General features: G+C 38.4%; 3 protein-coding genes across 4 annotated transcripts; 2 read left to right on the top strand and 1 right to left on the bottom strand.

Moving 5' to 3' along the window:
- The first annotated feature begins 200 nt into the window (after positions 1–200).
- Positions 201–4,716, top strand: LOC111467408 (nuclear transcription factor Y subunit A-1). Of its 2 annotated transcripts, none has more exons than XM_023112295.1 (6): positions 201–389; positions 1,860–2,141; positions 2,406–2,506; positions 2,685–2,756; positions 3,815–3,976; positions 4,167–4,716. In XM_023112295.1, the coding sequence occupies exons 2-6, from the start codon at positions 1,871–1,873 to the stop codon at positions 4,356–4,358; spliced, it is 798 nt and encodes a 265-aa protein (XP_022968063.1). In that variant the 5' UTR covers positions 201–389; positions 1,860–1,870; the 3' UTR covers positions 4,359–4,716. The 2 variants fall into 2 exon arrangements, with proteins under 2 accessions (XP_022968063.1, XP_022968054.1); XM_023112286.1 differs by having other exon boundaries at positions 202–389; positions 2,406–2,521.
- A 176-nt stretch (positions 4,717–4,892) lies between these two features.
- On the bottom strand, positions 4,893–8,592 carry LOC111467106. The gene is made up of 5 exons (XM_023111895.1): positions 8,364–8,592; positions 6,690–7,004; positions 6,315–6,516; positions 5,695–5,923; positions 4,893–5,406 (listed from the first exon to the last, which is right to left on the bottom strand). Exons 1-5 carry the CDS (start codon positions 8,460–8,462, stop codon positions 5,157–5,159), a joined length of 1,095 nt encoding a protein of 364 aa, XP_022967663.1. The 5' UTR covers positions 8,463–8,592; the 3' UTR covers positions 4,893–5,156.
- A 3,087-nt stretch (positions 8,593–11,679) lies between these two features.
- On the top strand, positions 11,680–17,820 carry LOC111466769 (calcium-dependent protein kinase 8-like). Its single transcript, XM_023111398.1, has 9 exons — positions 11,680–11,968; positions 12,201–12,769; positions 13,710–13,833; positions 13,929–14,072; positions 15,087–15,239; positions 15,330–15,445; positions 15,559–15,726; positions 15,873–16,103; positions 17,335–17,820. Exons 2-9 carry the CDS (start codon positions 12,266–12,268, stop codon positions 17,482–17,484), a joined length of 1,590 nt encoding a protein of 529 aa, XP_022967166.1. The 5' UTR covers positions 11,680–11,968; positions 12,201–12,265; the 3' UTR covers positions 17,485–17,820.
- Positions 17,821–18,208: the final 388 nt, after the last annotated feature.

The following is an 18,208-nucleotide window of genomic DNA, read 5'->3' as shown; positions in this document are numbered from 1 at the left end:
TATATTTTTTTAAAAAAAAAAGAAAAAATGAAAGATTCCGCTGGTACAAAAAATAATAATAAGTAAATAAATAAAAGGAGGAGAGTAGGGGATGCATCCACGTGTCAGAGGGAGAGGGGCGAAAGAGGTTTGGTAGGTCCCACAGTAGGTGAAATTATCATATCCATAGCTTTGTGATTTAAATACCTTCAAAGTCGAAACAGAGTCCTAGGCTTAGCTGCTGAAATTTTTTCATTTTTGGAAATTCAGAGTTTTTCAATTCATCCTCTTAAGGGATTAATTTCTACTCTCTGTTTTTCGTTTTATTACAGACAATTCTCTCTATTTTCTCTTCGATCCTATCTGATTTTCTTCTTTTCTCCATTTCGACGTTGCTCCAATTCCCATCGGTAAGCAATTTTTCTTTTGGATTTCTATGGCTGTTTATCTAGATTTTGATTTCTAGGGTATTCGCGCAATTCACTGTTTTAGGGCTCTTTTTTTGTTTTTTTGTTTTTAAATCTTCTTTTGGGTTTTGGGTTTGTGGGTGATCGATTGTTTTGGGATTTGGTTTGATGCTGCGATTGTTGGGGGAATTGGAGGCGATGATTGATGTGTAATCGATGAGAATTCCTGTTTTTCTTTTGGGTATTCTTTTTTTGTGTGGTAATCATGTGTCAGATTTTGTAACAGCTTTGAAACTGGATAAAGCATTTTGAAGATGATGATTAATAAAGGAACTGAAAATTTATGTTTCTTGATTCTTCCTAGGTCACTTTTGCATCGGATGGTTGAATAATTGAGAGTTTAGCTTACGAATTTTGATTTGCTGTTGATGGGAATTTAGTGCGTGGAAAATAGTTGTTATGTACTTAGTTACTACTTTTTTTGAAAGAAACCTAAACGCTATATGAAAGGGGATCAGTACTTAAGTGTAATTACCTGAGATTTGTTCTTCTTTGTTATTTTAAAATTAATATGTACCAAGTTTGTATGAGCTGGTTCTATGTTTTGTTGGATCTTAGGAGGAGATTAGGATGTTGGAAACGAACTGTTTGGGTATGCAACTTTCAGGTTTTACTTGTTGGTTCATTTGGTTCAACTGATTGTGAAAACGGGATCTACGTTAGTCTTATTGGTTTTGTCGATTAATTCAAGTTTTAACTTCGGATAGTTTCTAGTTTAGCTTTGTTTGATTTGCTTTTGTTGGTGGGACCAAATGCATTTGGAGCAAATCCTAGTTAGATTTCGATATGATATGTTGATTGTATTTTGTTGACTGCATTTTTGTATTCTTTTTATGCCTTTTTGTTGCTACAACTTGGTGCCCTACATCATTAAATCAATTTTTGGAACATTAATCCCTAAATTTCAACTGAGTCACATATGGGAGAGTGTAGCCGTCCAGGAAAACTAAACTGAGTCACATATTGCATAAAACAAAAGGGATGTTGAACACAGTTTAGTCAAAAGGTACTGAAAAGATGTGATTTCACTGGACTGAATCATGAAAAGCATTTTTCCTTTATGTTTTTGTCAAAAGATATTGGAAGGATGTGACAGTACAGGATTGAATCATGAAGAACACCGTTTGAAACGTTCTTTTACGCCTCCTGCAGTTACTTTTTACTCCTTGCCCTTGTGAACTTGGAGGGACAAGAGGAATTTTTCCTAAAGAAAGAGATTGAATGAGTCTAGGAGCTCCCTAACTACCTATGTTAGCTTTCAACTTCCTGTTGTGATGAGATTAGATTCCAATTGATAAGGAATAATACTTAAATTCTAACTGGAAATAGGAAAGGATGCTTTCTTGAATTATTGGTTATCAAAAAAATTTCACTCTGGTTATTAAGAACTCGAGGCTCTTTTGTTTTTCAAAGGGTTTGAAGGCATGCAGTCGAAATCCGAAACCAATAATCAGTTTGAATCTGATCCAAATGGTACTCCATCCACGAGTATCTATTATGAACCCTGGTGGCGTGGTATTGGATACAATCCTATTCCGCTACCTGTGGTAGGGGGAAATTCTTCCAGTTCAACTTCTCTTGAATTCCCTAATGGTGGTTCAGAGTCGAACGATGGCCAGTCGGTGTCTAATAATGACGTCAATGATGAAGAAGATGTTTCCAAAGAAGTTCAAGCTACTGGATCTCCACATTCTGGTACATCATTACTCCTTAACCATTAAAGTACTGAACAGTCTTTTAGCTTTTCTGTTTTGTGCCTGACAATATTGAATCTTCTTTAGAGGTGTTATTATAAAATTGGAGGCTTGCTTTAGGACTCAAAAGTTTACTCTGTCTGGATCATTTTTTGAAACTATTTTAAGAAGAAATAAATACAGGAAGAGAGTGGCCGTTGTGTGTTTTTTTTTTCAAAACAACCACCAAATATGCCCTTATAACAATTGCATCTTCTAATTTCAGCTGGAAATTACAGACAGGCTGCTCAGAAGATGCAGCATGTTTCATCTACTTTTCCAGTAATGCATGGTGAATGTCTGATGCAGTCGACACAACTCGAACTTGTAGGCCACTCTATTGTATGTTCCATTGCTGTCCAATCTTAGAAAATGCTTTATGTTGTTCTAACAATTTTCGAGCTTTTAGTCCCAAAATTAAAGATTCCATTAAAAAATTGGTCAAGTTATGTTTTATAATTACATGACTGAAGAATTTCCTGTGTCTTTTGTGGTACTATTGCAGGCATGTGCGTCAAATCCATATCAGGATCCATCTTATGGAGGAATGATGGCTTTTTATGGCCATCAGCCTTTGGTATGTTATTAACTCAAATTTCGTACAAACGAGTGAGTGGTTTCACTGTTTTATATTCTTTTCCATTACTTGGCTGTGCTCATCTGCCATAGCTGTTGAAATCAAAATCCAAAGGACACAGAACATGCTTTTGACCCTCTTAAGAGATGGAACTTCAAATCTGAGAACAAAAGTGTGAGATCTCACCTTGGTTGGAGAGGTGAAGGAAACATTCCTTATAAGAGTGTAAAAACCTCTTCTTAGTAGACGCATTTTAAAATCTTAAGTGAAATCTTGAAAGGGCAAGCCCAAAAAGAACAATATTTGCTAGCAGTGGGTTTGACTATTACAAATGGTATCAGAGCCAGACATCAGGCCGTGTACCAATGAGGACGCTAGGCTCCTGAGAGGAGTGGATTGTAAGATCCCACGTTGGTTGGAGAGGAGAACGAAAAATTTCTTATAAGGGTGTGAAAACCTCTTCCTAGTAGACACCTTGAGGGGGAATTTCGAAAGGGCAAACTTAAAGAGGACAATATCTGCTAGCGGTAGTCTTGGGCCGTTTCAAAAAGGATCATGCTCCACCTACATGAAAAGTTGTGTTTGTGCATTCAAACCTGCCAAACTCAATTGGTTTGTTGTCATACATCTGTTTAAATTTTGCTTTTACTTCTGGTTCTGGGGTCGATTTCGTGGACAGTTCATGAAATATTATGCTGACTGTTGAGTGGTTAATGCTGATGATTTGAAGTAGGACCTGTATTTTTACATGTAATACTCTCCCATCGTGAATGGCTCGAAGAACAATGCTTCTCAAATTACATTTTCTCATCAAATCTTGTTACTCACAGTGTAGTTTGTCTGCAGGGATTTTAACACTGTTCTTCTTCAATCTTCTAAATTTTTAATGAAGGTTTTTTTTTTTTGTATAACCCTAGAAGAAAATTGATTATATGTGATAATTTATTGTGCCCAATAGAGCTTCAGAATACACAGAGAGCTGACATTTTCATTGTACAAGACTTTAATGACAAAAATCTCATGCTTAGGTAGTAAGTTCAAATATTTCTCATATACAGGGCTATCCTACGGTCGGAATGCCACATGCTAGAATGCCATTGCCCATTGAGATAGCACAAGACCCCGTATTGGTGAATGCGAAGCAGTACCAAGGAATTTTGAGGAGAAGGCAAGCGCGTGCAAAAGCCGAGGCTGAGAAGAAGTCGATAAAAGCCAGAAAGGTGGATTTCGTATCTTTTTGATAATGATCAATCTTTTAAACAACTCATCAAATTAAGATTTATATGCTCTGAATAGACAATATTGATGGTTAAGCATGCTATAGATACTCTCACTATCACTCGAACTCAGCTTAGAATATACACAAGAATTCAATTTTTGGCTATGCTGCTCACTTTTCTTATTCAACAGCCATATCTTCATGAGTCTAGACACCAGCATGCCATAAGAAGGACAAGGGGTAGCGGAGGGCGTTTCACCAAGAAAAACGAAGCTGATGGAAAGGAGATGCATTCTGATGAAGTAAATGAGAATGGTCGCCATCTGAATGACGGTTCTAAACAGCAGAATGGAAGCTCCTTGACGAACATGGCCTCTGAGTAGCAACCTGCACCAGCTACTGGAGGTGAATGCCAAGACGCCAATCAAAATCCGTGATGGGGCTCGATCACTTGGCTGTAGAAGTAAGTACTGCATCCCTGGCAAGCGCGCTAGGCGGCAAATCATTCTTGGCTTTGTTCTGTTCTCAGAGAATGTGGAATGATATCCAACTTGCAGAGTCTCATGGCTTCAGAGGATTCTTTGAAGTCTATGGATTTCTTCATTCCATTCTCTCTTTCTTTTTGTTTTTCCATTGTACAGAGTTTATGATGACTTAAGTGCATAGAGTGAAACTAAATGAATCATAAGGCTTAGGATGGATATATATTGTGATTGAAGCTTACTCTGGATAGACTTTAGATTTCTGAACGTTTTTTTTAAAAGGCTTACTTTGATAGCCATTATACGACGTCTCAACAAAAAGATCCCCTGTGAGTCAAAGGGAACTGTAGAGACTCGGAGAGGAACGAGAAATCTACGACGAAAATTGGGAGGTGAAAGCAACCACTAATGTAGGTGAAATTCATTGCCTGAGCATTTGCCACAAAAAAAGAAGTAGAGATGACTGACTAGAAGCGTTTTAAAGAAAAGTTTACATGTACATGTCACAGATGACTTGTGGTATAAATCAGGAAGAATTCAGTAGAAAAGCTCACTTTAGTTTGGATATAAACCAACTTCTGTGACTCCTAAAAAAGGATATAAGTAACAAAACCAAACTGTTTAAACAATCAAAATTAAAACAAAGCTCATATAGGAACACATTTATCATGGTTCTCTTCCACAAAAGATTGAACAAACCTATTGATGTGTATGATCTCCATCGTGATTATAATGATCAGAATGCTCTATGTTGTCGATAATTTCAGCCTCAGGTTGGTCGGGGATAGCATCTGGACCTGTACTATCACCTGTTTGGTTCTCCGCCACGTCGGGGTTCGGATTTGTGGCATTGACCACTGTTTGCTGCTTCTCCATCATCCCAGAAAGAGCAAGTCTTGGAGACCATTCGAGAACATCATCAATGATATTCGATACACGCTTCTGATATCTGCAAGCGTGAACGAAGTTCATGACCAAACACAAAGTATTTGCTGTTCATATATTTATATTTCATAAAATGGGAAATGAAATGGAGCAGATGCTCAAGTCGTGTGTTTCTTCGATCTTCTACGTTGGACAGGGCCTCACAACATCGTTACCATCATACCATAAACCCGCTATACAAAACCATACACCGGAAGTAAAGACTTTTCTATGGATAGTTACCAATTATGATATATAGACTTCTCTAACCAATCTTTAGTGGTATCAAAGTTTAGAAAGGTATGGCACTAACCTTGCTCGGGCAGCCTCATCGGGAGCATGATGCCTCATCAGTAGTATGATCAGTACAGCCACCAGTGCATAGAAAAGTCTGGTTGTCCATTTCGGTTTCTCTTCTTCATCTTTACTCGGCCAAAAACGGAACAATTCTCGCAAAGTTGCTTCCTCGGCGAGAATATTGGGGAAAAACCACATGCGCTTGCCAACAAGAATATACAAAATGCCAAATACTGCTCCCCTCACTGCAAAATTAAATGAAAACATGTAACAATGGACCTGGAAGAAAGAATCCTGCCCATAAAATGCAACATAGGCACTTTGAGATTCTAAACCATACTTGATAAAAACCATACACTGATAGTAAAGGCTAATGCAGTTCCAACAACTTGCTCAATCCAAGACATGGAATTGCTCAGGCTCAAGCTACGTAGGAACAACTCGAATACTCAAAATATGATAAAATATAAAAAATAGGTAGATCGAACATAGCCAATAAGCATGAAACATCTAAGAACTTTGTGAAATCCTCCTACCATGATACCTCATGCTGCACTCCCAAAATGATTTATAGTAAATGAATGCAAATGAAGCACAATACAAAAATAAACCAATGAAAAGTGCTGTATGACCTACATAAAAGAAGCGAGAGTATAAGAAGCAGAACCCCGGCGCACGAGTAGAGTATCAAAAGCTTGCACTGATGAGGATATACAGGAAACAAGCATATTGCAAGAGTCAACACAGGCCAACAAAATGAAAGAAGTGTCTGCCAAAATGGTCGCCGCTTAACAAATGTCCAAGCAAAAAAGGCATCCTGTTCAGAGAACACCTGATCCTGCAAGAGTAAGTTGCATGTTCAAAACCTCAGAAGATGGTCCGAGAATATGTTCGGTACAAATGTGTTCACAATTCAACAGATTTGTTTCTTAAAAAGAAGCATATATTAATATCGAGTATATTGGAAGTCTCCAACTTTAAAAGAAAAACGTTATGCATTAAAAGACACACCAGAAATATCTCCAAATGCGCTGGCCATGTAGACAATTTTCGCTTCCCGGGACGAACAGTTTTCACCACACGGTCACATCGAACTAAGAGATTCTTACTTAGCAATGCATTGCCAATATCTTCAGTTTCCAAATTCTTATCTGAATCAAGAACTTCCTTCACCTCTGGATGATTTCTCAAAAAACTACCAAAATCCTTGCCTCTGAAATACTCAACACGCGTCTCTTGTAAAACGGCCCACCTTGATTCTAAATCCTTGTGGTCTCTCACCTTCTCAGCAAACAACTGAAATACGTCCTTCTTTGCAGCTTGTTTCTGAAGATTAAAAGTACATATAGTTCGTGATTGCCAAGAAAACCAAAATGAAATAAACAAATTTGAAGTCGTAATTTAAAAAACGAAAAAAAGAAACTGGTGAGCATACAAACACAAAACTACCTATAATAACAAAAGAACAGCTAATCTCACGGTTCTAAAACGCGTATGCTAACGAGAGGTTTCCACCCCCTTATAAGAATGTTTCATTCTCCTCCCCAACTGACGTGGGATCTCACAATCCACCCCCTCTAGGACCTAGCGTCCTCGTTGGCACTCGTTTCCTTCTCCAATCGATGTGGGACCTCCAATCCACCCCCCTTCAAGGTCCAACATCCTTCCTGGCACACCGCCTCGTGTCCACCCCCTTTCGAGGCTCAGCCTCCTTGCTGACACATCACCCAGTGTCTAGCTTTAATACCATTTGTAACAACCCAAGTCCACCGCTAGGATATATTGTCCGCTTTGACCTGTTACTTATCACCGTCAGCCTCATGGTTTTAGAACGCATCTGCTAATGAGAGGTTTCCACACCCTTATAAAGAATGTTTCGTTCTCCTCCCTAACTAACACGGGATCTCACAATCACCTTCTCACTCTTCTTGATAACCATCACACTGTCATTCAAGATGTTTTTCGTCGATCTAAAGAAGCTAAGAACATTCATTGCAAAGAAATAATGGCGTCTAATGGATTCAGCACTATCAAATCAAATAACAATTCATTTCTCATAACTAAAACCTTAAAACTACTCTTAAATTGCAATTGATGGAACCTCACAAGTTATGCTCATCTAAACTCCAACCACAAAACAACAATTAGCGTCTAGGTGAAAGCAAATCTGATGAATTGAGGCCCAGACTCTTTTACTTTTACAATTTCAACTTCTAGTTGCCCTTCTTGCCTACACTACAAAGCTACAGAACTAAGAACTACAAAGAATCCCATTTATAATGCATGCAAATCAATCACTCCTTTTCTCTTTCTTGAACAAGAAAGCACAATGAATATTCGCAAGCACGTTCTCGCAAATGGGTGCCAGAGTCAATCGTTCCTCCAGCCACACGCCACACATTTCAGCATTAAGGAACTCAAAATCACAAATGACAAATAACGCAAACTTAACATCCACCAATCATTTCTCGCAAAAGCACAAAAATATAAGAACCCAAAAGAACAATTCACAAAACATGTCCAAAATCACATCAAAGAAAGACGCATTTGGGGCAAGGATGCGCCATCAAACAAAAAATCATACAGAAGCGATCGTTGGTTCCCTCTTTAAGGCAACAAAAACCCAGATCAGAAAACAAAATTAGAGAGCAAAATGAAGACGTTAGAAGGAAAACGAAGGCAAACCCTAGGAGGAGTATCGGAATTGGGATCTTTGGCAGCATTTTGAACAGCAGTTGATTGCCTTCTGACCCTCTTCTTGTCGGTTCCTCCTGTTTTCCTCATCTCACAGCCCGATTCGATTCAAAAAGAAAAGGGAAAAAATTAGGCGTTCCCGTTGGTTCTTCGCCGCTGTGAGTGCGTTTGGTTGCGAAGAAAAATTGGGAAACGTTTTGGTTAAGTCAATAAAAGAAAAGAAAAAAAAAAAAAAAAAAAAAACAAATACAGAAGGAAACAAAATTTACGAAACCATTTCTTCACTTTCACCCTCTTTTCTCACCACCAACATAAACGCAGAAGCATTGGCCTCTCTTCATCATACCCAATCAATTTCTGCCATTTCAGCATCCTGCCCCACCTGCATCTCCTTTTATTATATTTCATACACTTCCATAACTTTTTTTTTTCTTTTTTATTATTTGATAAATTATAAATTCGGCGACTCGAAAAATTTAATCCATCTAATTTAATTCGTAAGAATTAGATTGAGTTATGAACTTATTCGAATAGAGTCGGATAATAAATAAAAATTTTATAGGTCGTTGGTACGATTATATATTTAACTAATTTTTTTTATTCTTTTTTATTGTTGGGAGTTTTTCAAATATTTTATATATTTAAATTGAAAAATAAATAAATAAATATTTACGAACAATCATTTTAAAATATAAGAATTGAAATAAATAAATTCAATAATCTGAACCAAACGAACGATTAGGTTGGACTTAACACCCATTTGAAGGGCATTTATTAATTTATCTTTAGGAGTCGAGAGTTGTCAGTCCTAAAGGTACCAACACTCCGACCTAGTACGGAACTCTCCTCCGGCAATTGACCCGTCATTTTTCGAGCTTATTTTTTAAGCGAGTATAAGTGGAAACACGAGCCAAGACAAACTCATTACAACTTAATAATATTAGAAGAATTCCATTTTATTATTTTAGAGACTCGAGTGAATATTTTTTATTCATTTTTTTTTTTCAAATTGTTTTATATTAATATCTTAAGTTTATCTAAAATTTTACATGATTTAAATGGCAAGTTATTTAGTTTAATTTAAATTATTTGATAAAAATATTATAACAAAAATGACACTTGGCACACCGGTTGGGTTGAAAACTTTTTTTGGAGTCGGGTTGATTTTAGTTGGTGACTTGAACAATGTAAATAGGAGTCACGGCTCAACCCAACCCAGCTATCTATTTCTAGGTTGAGTTCGATTGAATTGCCGGGTTCGTTTTTTTAATTCTTTAAAAAAATTATACTTATCCACAATACATCGGTTATAAACGTTAAATATTATTCATCTCTTTAAAAATCAGGTGGAGTTGGTTTGAGGTGTAACCCTAGTTTCGGGATTATTGAATTTTAAAAAAAATAATTAAAATTAATAAAATAAATAGATAAAACTATATTTTGATAGTAAAAGTATATTATATATTAGTTTGATTTCTCAGTCATCTAATCTTTAGGATCGGTCTCATTCAAATATAGTCTCGGTTCATTCGTATACAATTTCTCTTTTCACCTAACAAAAAAATTAATTGAATTGTAATTTCATCACCAAACTTTCAGTGACGATCCATACCCAGGATTTGAAATCTGAACTTGACACCCGATGCCCTCGACATTCCACTGTGACATGCATGCTTTGTCCTCACTCACTTTAGGGAGTTCGTGACGATCCACACCCAGAATTCGGAATCTGAATTTGACACTCGATGGCCTCGGCATTCCAACATGCATGCTTTGTCCTCATTCAAATACATTCTAGAAAAGTTCATAAGAGGTCACTCAATATAGAATTGCTCCAAGCAAGAACTATGAAAGTTCTTATGGTTGAGCTATCGAAAAGGTCAGGTGCACGTTGTTAGTATAGACAGTAATTTTCAATTCTTTTAAGCCTTTTTTAGTCATCTTATCCTCGAGATTACTCTGATTCAGATGTGTCATTTACTCGAATGTAACCATTTGCTTGGTCTTCGTTCGTTGGTCAACTAAAATCCTTCCCAATTTTCAATAAGAGATTTGGTTAGTTAAGAAACAAAAGCCATTTATCTGACCTAATTGATGAATACAATGACCACCTTTATCACTTTTTAAATTCTTTAAATACCGAATTTAATAAATTTTTACATCGATTAAGACAATTTATCTGGTAATATCTTAATTAGTAGAATTACGGCAAAGTAAAACCCTTTATTAGTAATATTCTTTTTCTCGAGTTAAGATATTCAAATTCTCGTACTCCCCGTTCTACTTAAAAAAGTAGTAATAAGTATTATCGACATTTTTTTAATATAAATTAAAAAAAAAAGTCAAAAAGTCAAAAAGTCAAAAAAAGGTAGTTGCAAAAGAAATTCACATTTTAGTTTGCAGATAAAGGTTGAAAATTTGGAATGGAAAAGTCCAAAAAGACCAACCAACTGTACAAGTGTTGAACAATTGTTTGGTGTTCACCCCACTTTTATTTGGTTTTCAACTTACATGAGAATTAGGGCGGAGATTTTTCGTGAGAATTTACCGTAATCGAGTTCTCCAGAAGAAATATGGATTTAGTAGGGTCGGAGACGGGAAATATAATCCCCGTCTTTCACCCTGTTTAGCTAATGTGAAAGAATTCCTCCCAACTCCCCCCTCGTTCTTTATTTAAACGTAGATGTTTTCTCTGCTCTCTCTTCATTTTTCATTAAAACCACTCGTCACAATCACTCTTGTAGCAGTGGAACAACAGTACGACACTTGTTCTAATCTAGCGAATACTTCGTGGACAATGTTGGCATATGCTCGAGTCTTGGATCACGTTTGAAAAATTCTTAGAAAACGTGAGTGAGGAAACAATATTATAAGCTAAAAGTGAGTAGGCTAGAACAACAACTTTAATAGGATATAACCCGAATAAGAAAAATTGACAACTCCGCCCTTATTTCTTATTGAAATAGAAAATTTTCAGCGAACGGATTTGATTCGGGTAGGTAAACGGAACACAACTCTAGTTTACTAGAATGAAAGGCTATAAATGTAAAAGATTATATTTTTTGCAGTGATAAACAATTGGTACCTTGAGCCAATATGTTTGGGTCATTCACATGTAATTTGGAAGAAGTTTCAGCAATTTGGGAGGGACACATTTGTTTTGTCTGACTGAATAAAACTTTGGGAAATTTTCTATGTTCATAATTAATTAAAGAAAAAAAACTTGAAACCCAATTCCAAAAAATGATTTTTTATTAAAAAAAAAAGTTCAACGATTGATTGGGAAAGGAAGAAAAAAGAAAAATAAGGTTTCTCTCTTCAATGAATCAAGGAGAGAGAAATTGGAATTGAGAGAGACTCAGAGAGAGAGAGAGAGAGAGAGAGAGCGGAGAAGTGTCTCTACAGAATGAGCTTTGACCTCTCTCTCAGAGATCTCATGGCGCATTCACACTTTTGAATAACTTTTCCCCCCCTTCTTAACCTCTCCCTTTGAAGAACTCTCTCAATCTTCCTTTCCCTTTGAGTTCTTCATCAGATTCCGAACGACCCATTTCGATTTCTGGGGGTTTTCGAAGAGATTTTTGTTTGGATTTCAGGTGAGGTTCTTGGGATTTCTTTGCTCTGTGTTGTATTTCAAACAAACGTTAAGAAAATCTCTTGTTATTTGGGGTTTTTACCTTTTTCTGTATTGTTTTTGGATAATTCTGGAAGATATTTGTGTTTGTTCTTATTTTTCTTCTTTAAAATCTCGATTCCCCCTTCTTCTCTGTCTTAATCGTTGCCCTGTTATTATTATAACATTTAGATCTGTTTCCCTTTTTGCGTTAGTGGGTGTTGTTAGAATCTCTTGAAAGAATCAGACGCTTTGAAAGCTTAAGGATCTGATTTGATTCATGGGGAATTGCTGCGCGACGCCGGCTACTCCTTCAGGGAAGCACCACAAGGGGAAGAACAAGAAGCCGAATCCATTTGCAGCTGATCATGTAGTGAGCAATGGCAATGGCGGTGGGAACTGGGTGTTGAAAGATCCAACGGGTAGAGACATTTATACTTTATACGATCTGGGAAGTGAGCTTGGAAGAGGTGAGTTTGGGATAACTTATTTATGTACTGATATAACCACTGGAGAGAAACTTGCCTGTAAATCGATATCGAAGAAGAAGCTTAGAACAGCTGTGGATATTGAGGATGTGAGGAGGGAAGTTGAGATTATGAAGAATTTGCCTAAGCATCCGAATATTGTGTCATTGAAAGATACCTATGAGGATGAACAGGCTGTTCATATTGTGATGGAGCTTTGTGAAGGTGGGGAGTTGTTTGATAGGATTGTTGCAAGGGGTCATTACACAGAAAGAGCTGCTGCTGCTGTCATGCGAACCATTGTTGAAGTTGTTCAGGTGAGGTGTTCTTGTTTATGTGTTGTTATTGTTGGATAAGCTTGTGTCGTTGTGAGCTTGAGCTGTTTCGAATTTTAATGGTTTCTGATGGCAACTTCTTTTGACTGTTTGATCTGATTGTGACTTAGGTTTAAGTTACTCATTTAGTCGTTGAACTTCGATAGAAGCTTTACTTTACGTCGTGAACTTTGAATTTTGATTCTATAGTTGTTTACTAAATGCTAATATTGATGGATTAAGCATTGTGTCGAATAGATGGTAGAAAAAAGTGGAGAATGGACAACCAGACAAGATAAGGGGACATGTGTTGGATACCCTCTTCCTAAAGCAACGTATCAAAACCCATTTTAAAGACCACGTCACTTCATCTTATTGAGTTGTCAACTTTGTTATGTTATTTATCTGTCAAATCATGCCAAAGTAGTTAATATTTGTCTAATAGGCACTGTGAGGTCTCACATCGCTTGGGGAGGAGAACGAAGCATTCTTTATAAGGGTGAAAACCTCTCCCTAGTAGGCGCGTTTTAAGAACCTTGAGGGTAAACCCGAAAGGGAAAGCCCATGGAGGATAGTATCTGCTAGCGGTGGGATTGGGCTGTTACAAATGGTATCAGAGCCAGATACCAGGCGATATGCGAGGGTAAGTCCTAAAGAGGGTGGACACGAGGCGGTGTGCCAGCAAGGACGTTGGGCCTCGAAGGGGGTGGATTGTTAGTGACTAAAATTTTAATTTAACCAAGAATTTATAGTTAGTATTTAGAGCGACGTTTCTGCTGATTTTTAAATCCTTGTGTTTTCAACTTCAGCATAACGCCCCTGCACGATTGACTGCGTTTTCTGGTTGAAACTTGTTATTGATGGTGGCAATGTTTCGATTTGTGTTGAGCTTATTGAGAAGTAATACGATTGCTCATATGGTCGTATCCGTTTTGCTATGCAGATGTGTCATAAACATGGTGTTATGCATCGTGATCTCAAGCCAGAGAACTTCCTTTTTGGAAACAAGAAGGAAACAGCTCCGTTAAAGGCAATTGATTTCGGGTTATCGGTGTTCTTCAAACCTGGTAATAAACTAGATCCATTCAGCACAGTTGCTTTTAACCTGTCTTAAACATGATTTCTTCATGTAATGCACCTTTTTTCTCTATATAATCCTTAGGTGAGCGGTTTAATGAAATCGTTGGAAGTCCGTATTACATGGCTCCGGAGGTCCTGAAAAGGAACTATGGTCCAGAGGTTGATGTTTGGAGTGCTGGGGTTATTCTCTATATTTTACTTTGTGGTGTCCCACCTTTTTGGGCAGGTTTGTTTCTCATAACTTGTGTATTTTCCTTGTTTTGTTCTTCACTTGATGGATGAAGTTGGAAAACAGCTTGAGTTCTACTAATGTTTATTGTGCGATTCCACGCCGGTTGGGGAGGAGAACGAAACATTCTTTATAAGGGTGTGGAAACCTCTCACTATCAGACACGTTTTAAAAACCTTGAGGGGAAGCTTGAAAGGGAAAGCCCAATGAGGGCAATATCTGCTAGCGGTAGGCTTGGACTGTTACAAATGGTATCAGAGATAGACACCAGGCAATGTGCTAGCGAAGAGGTTGAGCCTCGAAAAGGGTGGACATGAGGCAGTGTGCTAGCAAGGACGCTGGCCTCGAAGAGGGGTGGATGGATTAGGGGGTCCCACATTTATTGGAAAAGGGAAAGAGTACCAGCGAGGACGCTGAGCCTCGAAGGAGGGTGGATTGTGAGATCCCACATCGGTTGGGGAGGAGAATGAAGCATCCTTTATAAGGGTGTAGAAACCTCTCCCTAGCAGACACAATTTAAAAACCTTGAGGGGAAGCCCGAAAGGGAAATCCCAACGAGGACAATATCTGCTAACGGTAGGCTTGGACTGTTACTAATGGTATTAGAGCTAGACACCAGGCGATGTGCTAGTGAAGAGGTTGAGCCCTGAAAAGGGTGGACACGAGGCAGTGTGCTAGCAAGGATACTGGCTTCGAAGATGGGTGGATTAGGGAGTCCCACATCTATTGGAGAAGGGAAAGAGTACCAGTGAGGACGCTGGGCCCCGAAGGAGGGTGGATTGTGAGATCTCATACCAGTTGGGGAGGAGAACGAAGCATCCTTTATAAGGGTGTGGAAACCTCTCCCTAGCAGACGCGTTTTAAAAACCTGAAAGGGAAAGTTAGCAAATAAAATCTTATGTTTTTCGTTCAATCTGATTATGATCCGTATCATAAGAACGTCAGTGTATGAAAATTCTTGTCCATTTATCCATTTCTGTCTGGTTGACTTTCTTCATATTTCGTGAGCAGAAACTGAACAGGGAGTTGCACAAGCTATCATTCGCTCGGTAATTGATTTTAAGAGGGACCCTTGGCCTATAGTATCTGACAACGCAAAGGACCTTGTGAGGAAAATGCTTGATCCTGACCCCAAAAGGAGACTCACAGCTCAGGAAGTGCTGGGTACTAGTTTTATTCTGTCACTAAAGATCGTGTAGAGTTTTCAATTGAGTGCTTCACTACTAAATGATCTCCCTTTCTGTTCATATGCAGAACATCCATGGTTACAGAACGCCAAAAAGGCTCCAAACGTTTCATTGGGCGAGACCGTGAAAGCAAGGCTAAAGCAGTTTTCCGTGATGAACAAGCTGAAGAAAAGAGCTCTACGGGTAATAATATCTCGAATACGAAGAAAACCTTGCAATAGTTCTGAAACTTCTTGCTGAATATTTCATATCCATGAAGCTTCATGTCTCAAGATTTGAATTATGTTGTATATTAGGTTATTGCGGAGCATTTATCTGTAGAGGAAGTGGCTGGAATCAAGGAGGCATTCGAAACTATGGATACTGACAAAAAAGGGAAGATAAATCTCAAGGAGCTTCGTGTTGGATTAAAAAAGCTTGGCCATCAGATTCCCGACCCTGATCTTCAGATACTCGTAGAATCTGTAAGCATTACAACAGATCTGGGTCTGATTGCTCCTCGAGCTCTGCACATTTATTCATCATCTTAGTTTAAACGTTACGCTCGAGCTTTCTTACTTTTCTCGACGTAAAATGATTGTTAATAAGCAAAGTGTTAAATTCTTGGCAGGCTGATGTTGATGGTGATGGAACATTGAACTATGGAGAGTTCGTCGCGGTTTCGGTGCATCTTAGAAAGATGGCCAATGACGAACACCTGCACAAGGCTTTTTCATTCTTTGATCGAAACCAGAGTGGCTACATAGAGATTGAAGAGCTTAGAAACGCGCTTAACGACGGCAATGAGACTAACAGCGAGGAGGTTATCAATGCCATCATGCATGACGTGGACACGGACAAGGTCAGTATTAGTTTCTTACAAGATCTACCCTTAACCAAATTACCTGAAGGGTTCAAACACCCCATTCAAATCATTGCTATCTTTGTTTCTGTGCATTTGTTATAAGGTTGGAGGATCATAATGACAATTGAAAATCGATACCAATAGGATGGATAAGAATGTTTTGCTTCATTTATCACTTATCATTTCATATCTATATCTATATATGTTAGATATCTAGGCTCCACTAATCTTCTAGACGGCTTTGCTGACCTGACCCGACCCTAAGGCCGACATTGAGAGACAACTAGTGTTTTGAAATGTTAAGTTTTCTCTTGAAGCTTGAACCCAAGACCTCTGATAACTTCAAACCGTCTCTCGTGGGTATTGTTTGATATATTTGTTAGGATGACACAACAACACACACTCGATCTAGATGAACACAAAAAACAGGAGAGAGGGCTAGAGATTTATATTGAAAACTTCAAGTATGTAAGTGTAATCGCCCAAGCCCACTGCTAGCAGATATTGTCCTCTTTGGGCTTTCCCTTTCGGGCTTCCCTTCAAGCAGATATTGTCCTCTTTGGGCTTTCCCTTTCGGGCTTCCCTTCAAGGTTTTAAAATGCGTCTGCTAGGGAGAGCTTTGCACATCCTGATAAAGAATGCTTCGTTTCCCCTCTCCAACCGATGCCCTTCAGGGCCTAGCATCTTCACTAGCACTCGTTCCCCTCTCCAATTGATGTGGGATCTCACAATCCACCCCCCTTTGGGGACTGATGTCCTTGTTGGCACACCGCCTGATGTCTGACTCTGATACCATTTGTAATCGCCCAAGCCCTCCACTAGCAGATATTGTCCGCTTTGGGCTTTCCCTTTCGAGTTTCCCCTTAAAGTTTTAAAACGCGTCTGCTAGGGAGAGGTTTTTATACTCTCATAAAGAATGTTTCATTCCCCTCTCCAATTGATGTAAGATACCGCAAAAAGCATGTGTTTTCAAAGCACTGCCTAATGGTATATATATGGTTTAGTTCACTATAGTTTTACCAGATATAGTCATCTACTATATATAACTTTTTTTTCACTATGCATACTATATATATATATGATCATTTACTTTACATGTAATCTATACATAACTTCACTATGTATAACCATTGGGTAAGCTATAAATAAGCAGTTGACTCCATAATCCAACAACATTGTCGTTCTTCCTCCCGTGCACAGTTAATGTTTTCATTTTCATTTCTTTTAGGACGGGCGTATAAGCTACGAGGAGTTTGCAGCAATGATGAAGGCGGGTACAGATTGGAGAAAAGCATCGAGACAGTACTCACGAGAAAGATTTAACAGTCTGAGTTTGAAGTTAATGAGAGATGGATCGTTGAAGGTAAACGAATCATAAACATTGGAAGGAAGGTTATTGATTTTGTGGATTTGAATGGATTGAAGATGTTTTAGATGGTAGAAGAGATAGAACAGACATTTTGGGGGTATAGGGTGAGGATTAGAATGGTGGAGAGGAGAGTCTAAAAGGGCCTCTTAAGGGTGTCTGTTTTGGGAGGGTAGCATTGAGTTGTAGAGAGAAACAAAAGGGTAAAAGGGAAGAAACAAGGATTGGTTGAGGACCTTAGTGTGTGATTATTGTGTGTATATAATCAGTTAGGCCAACAAGTGATTTCATTTACTCTTGCAATTTATGTATGAATTTGCTTCAAAATCTTTCATCTCTACCTTTGAATTAGTACAACGTTTTTTTTTCGGGAATAGTGTTATCTTGGATTAGAAATAGAGATGTCTAGGGGCGGGACGGGGATGGAGAAGCCTCCCCGTCCTTGTCCTTATCCTTGTCCTCGCCCCCGACCCCATCCCTATCCCTGCCTCCTATTTTAATTGTCATTTCTCATCTATTTTTGCGGGAATTCTCCATAGGAAATTTGCAAACAGCAGGGACAGAGACAGAGAAGCCTTCTCCATCCTTGTCTCCTATTTCAATTTCAGTTCTCATATATTTTTATGGAAATAGAGGATTTCCAGGCAAACATGTTTAGGGGTGTGAACGTTTAGGGGGTGTGATGGGGACAGACAAACCTTCTCTGTCTCCATCCCCGTCCTCGTCCTTGCTTCCT

This window comes from Cucurbita maxima, unplaced genomic scaffold, assembly GCF_002738345.1.
Source record: "Cucurbita maxima cultivar Rimu unplaced genomic scaffold, Cmax_1.0 Cma_Scf00002, whole genome shotgun sequence".
Classification (NCBI taxonomy): domain Eukaryota; kingdom Viridiplantae; phylum Streptophyta; class Magnoliopsida; order Cucurbitales; family Cucurbitaceae; genus Cucurbita; species Cucurbita maxima.
This window is presented reverse-complemented; position numbering and strand designations above follow the sequence as displayed.

Coding starts and splice junctions, on each gene's coding strand:
- LOC111467408 (XM_023112286.1), top strand. CDS start 1,871: ATGCAGTCGAAATCCGAAACCAATAATCAGTTTGAATCTGATCCAAAT. Junction 2,142..2,405: donor TACTGGATCTCCACATTCTG/GTACATCATTAC, acceptor TTCTAATTTCAG/CTGGAAATTACAGACAGGCT. Junction 3,977..4,166: donor AGTCGATAAAAGCCAGAAAG/GTGGATTTCGTA, acceptor CTTATTCAACAG/CCATATCTTCATGAGTCTAG.
- LOC111466769 (XM_023111398.1), top strand. CDS start 12,266: ATGGGGAATTGCTGCGCGACGCCGGCTACTCCTTCAGGGAAGCACCAC. Junction 15,240..15,329: donor CACAGCTCAGGAAGTGCTGG/GTACTAGTTTTA, acceptor GTTCATATGCAG/AACATCCATGGTTACAGAAC. Junction 15,727..15,872: donor TTCAGATACTCGTAGAATCT/GTAAGCATTACA, acceptor AATTCTTGGCAG/GCTGATGTTGATGGTGATGG.
- LOC111467106 (XM_023111895.1), bottom strand. CDS start 8,462: ATGAGGAAAACAGGAGGAACCGACAAGAAGAGGGTCAGAAGGCAATCA. Junction 7,005..8,363: donor ATTCCGATACTCCTCCTAGG/GTTTGCCTTCGT, acceptor TTTAATCTTCAG/AAACAAGCTGCAAAGAAGGA. Junction 5,924..6,314: donor TATACTCTCGCTTCTTTTAT/GTAGGTCATACA, acceptor TTAATTTTGCAG/TGAGGGGAGCAGTATTTGGC.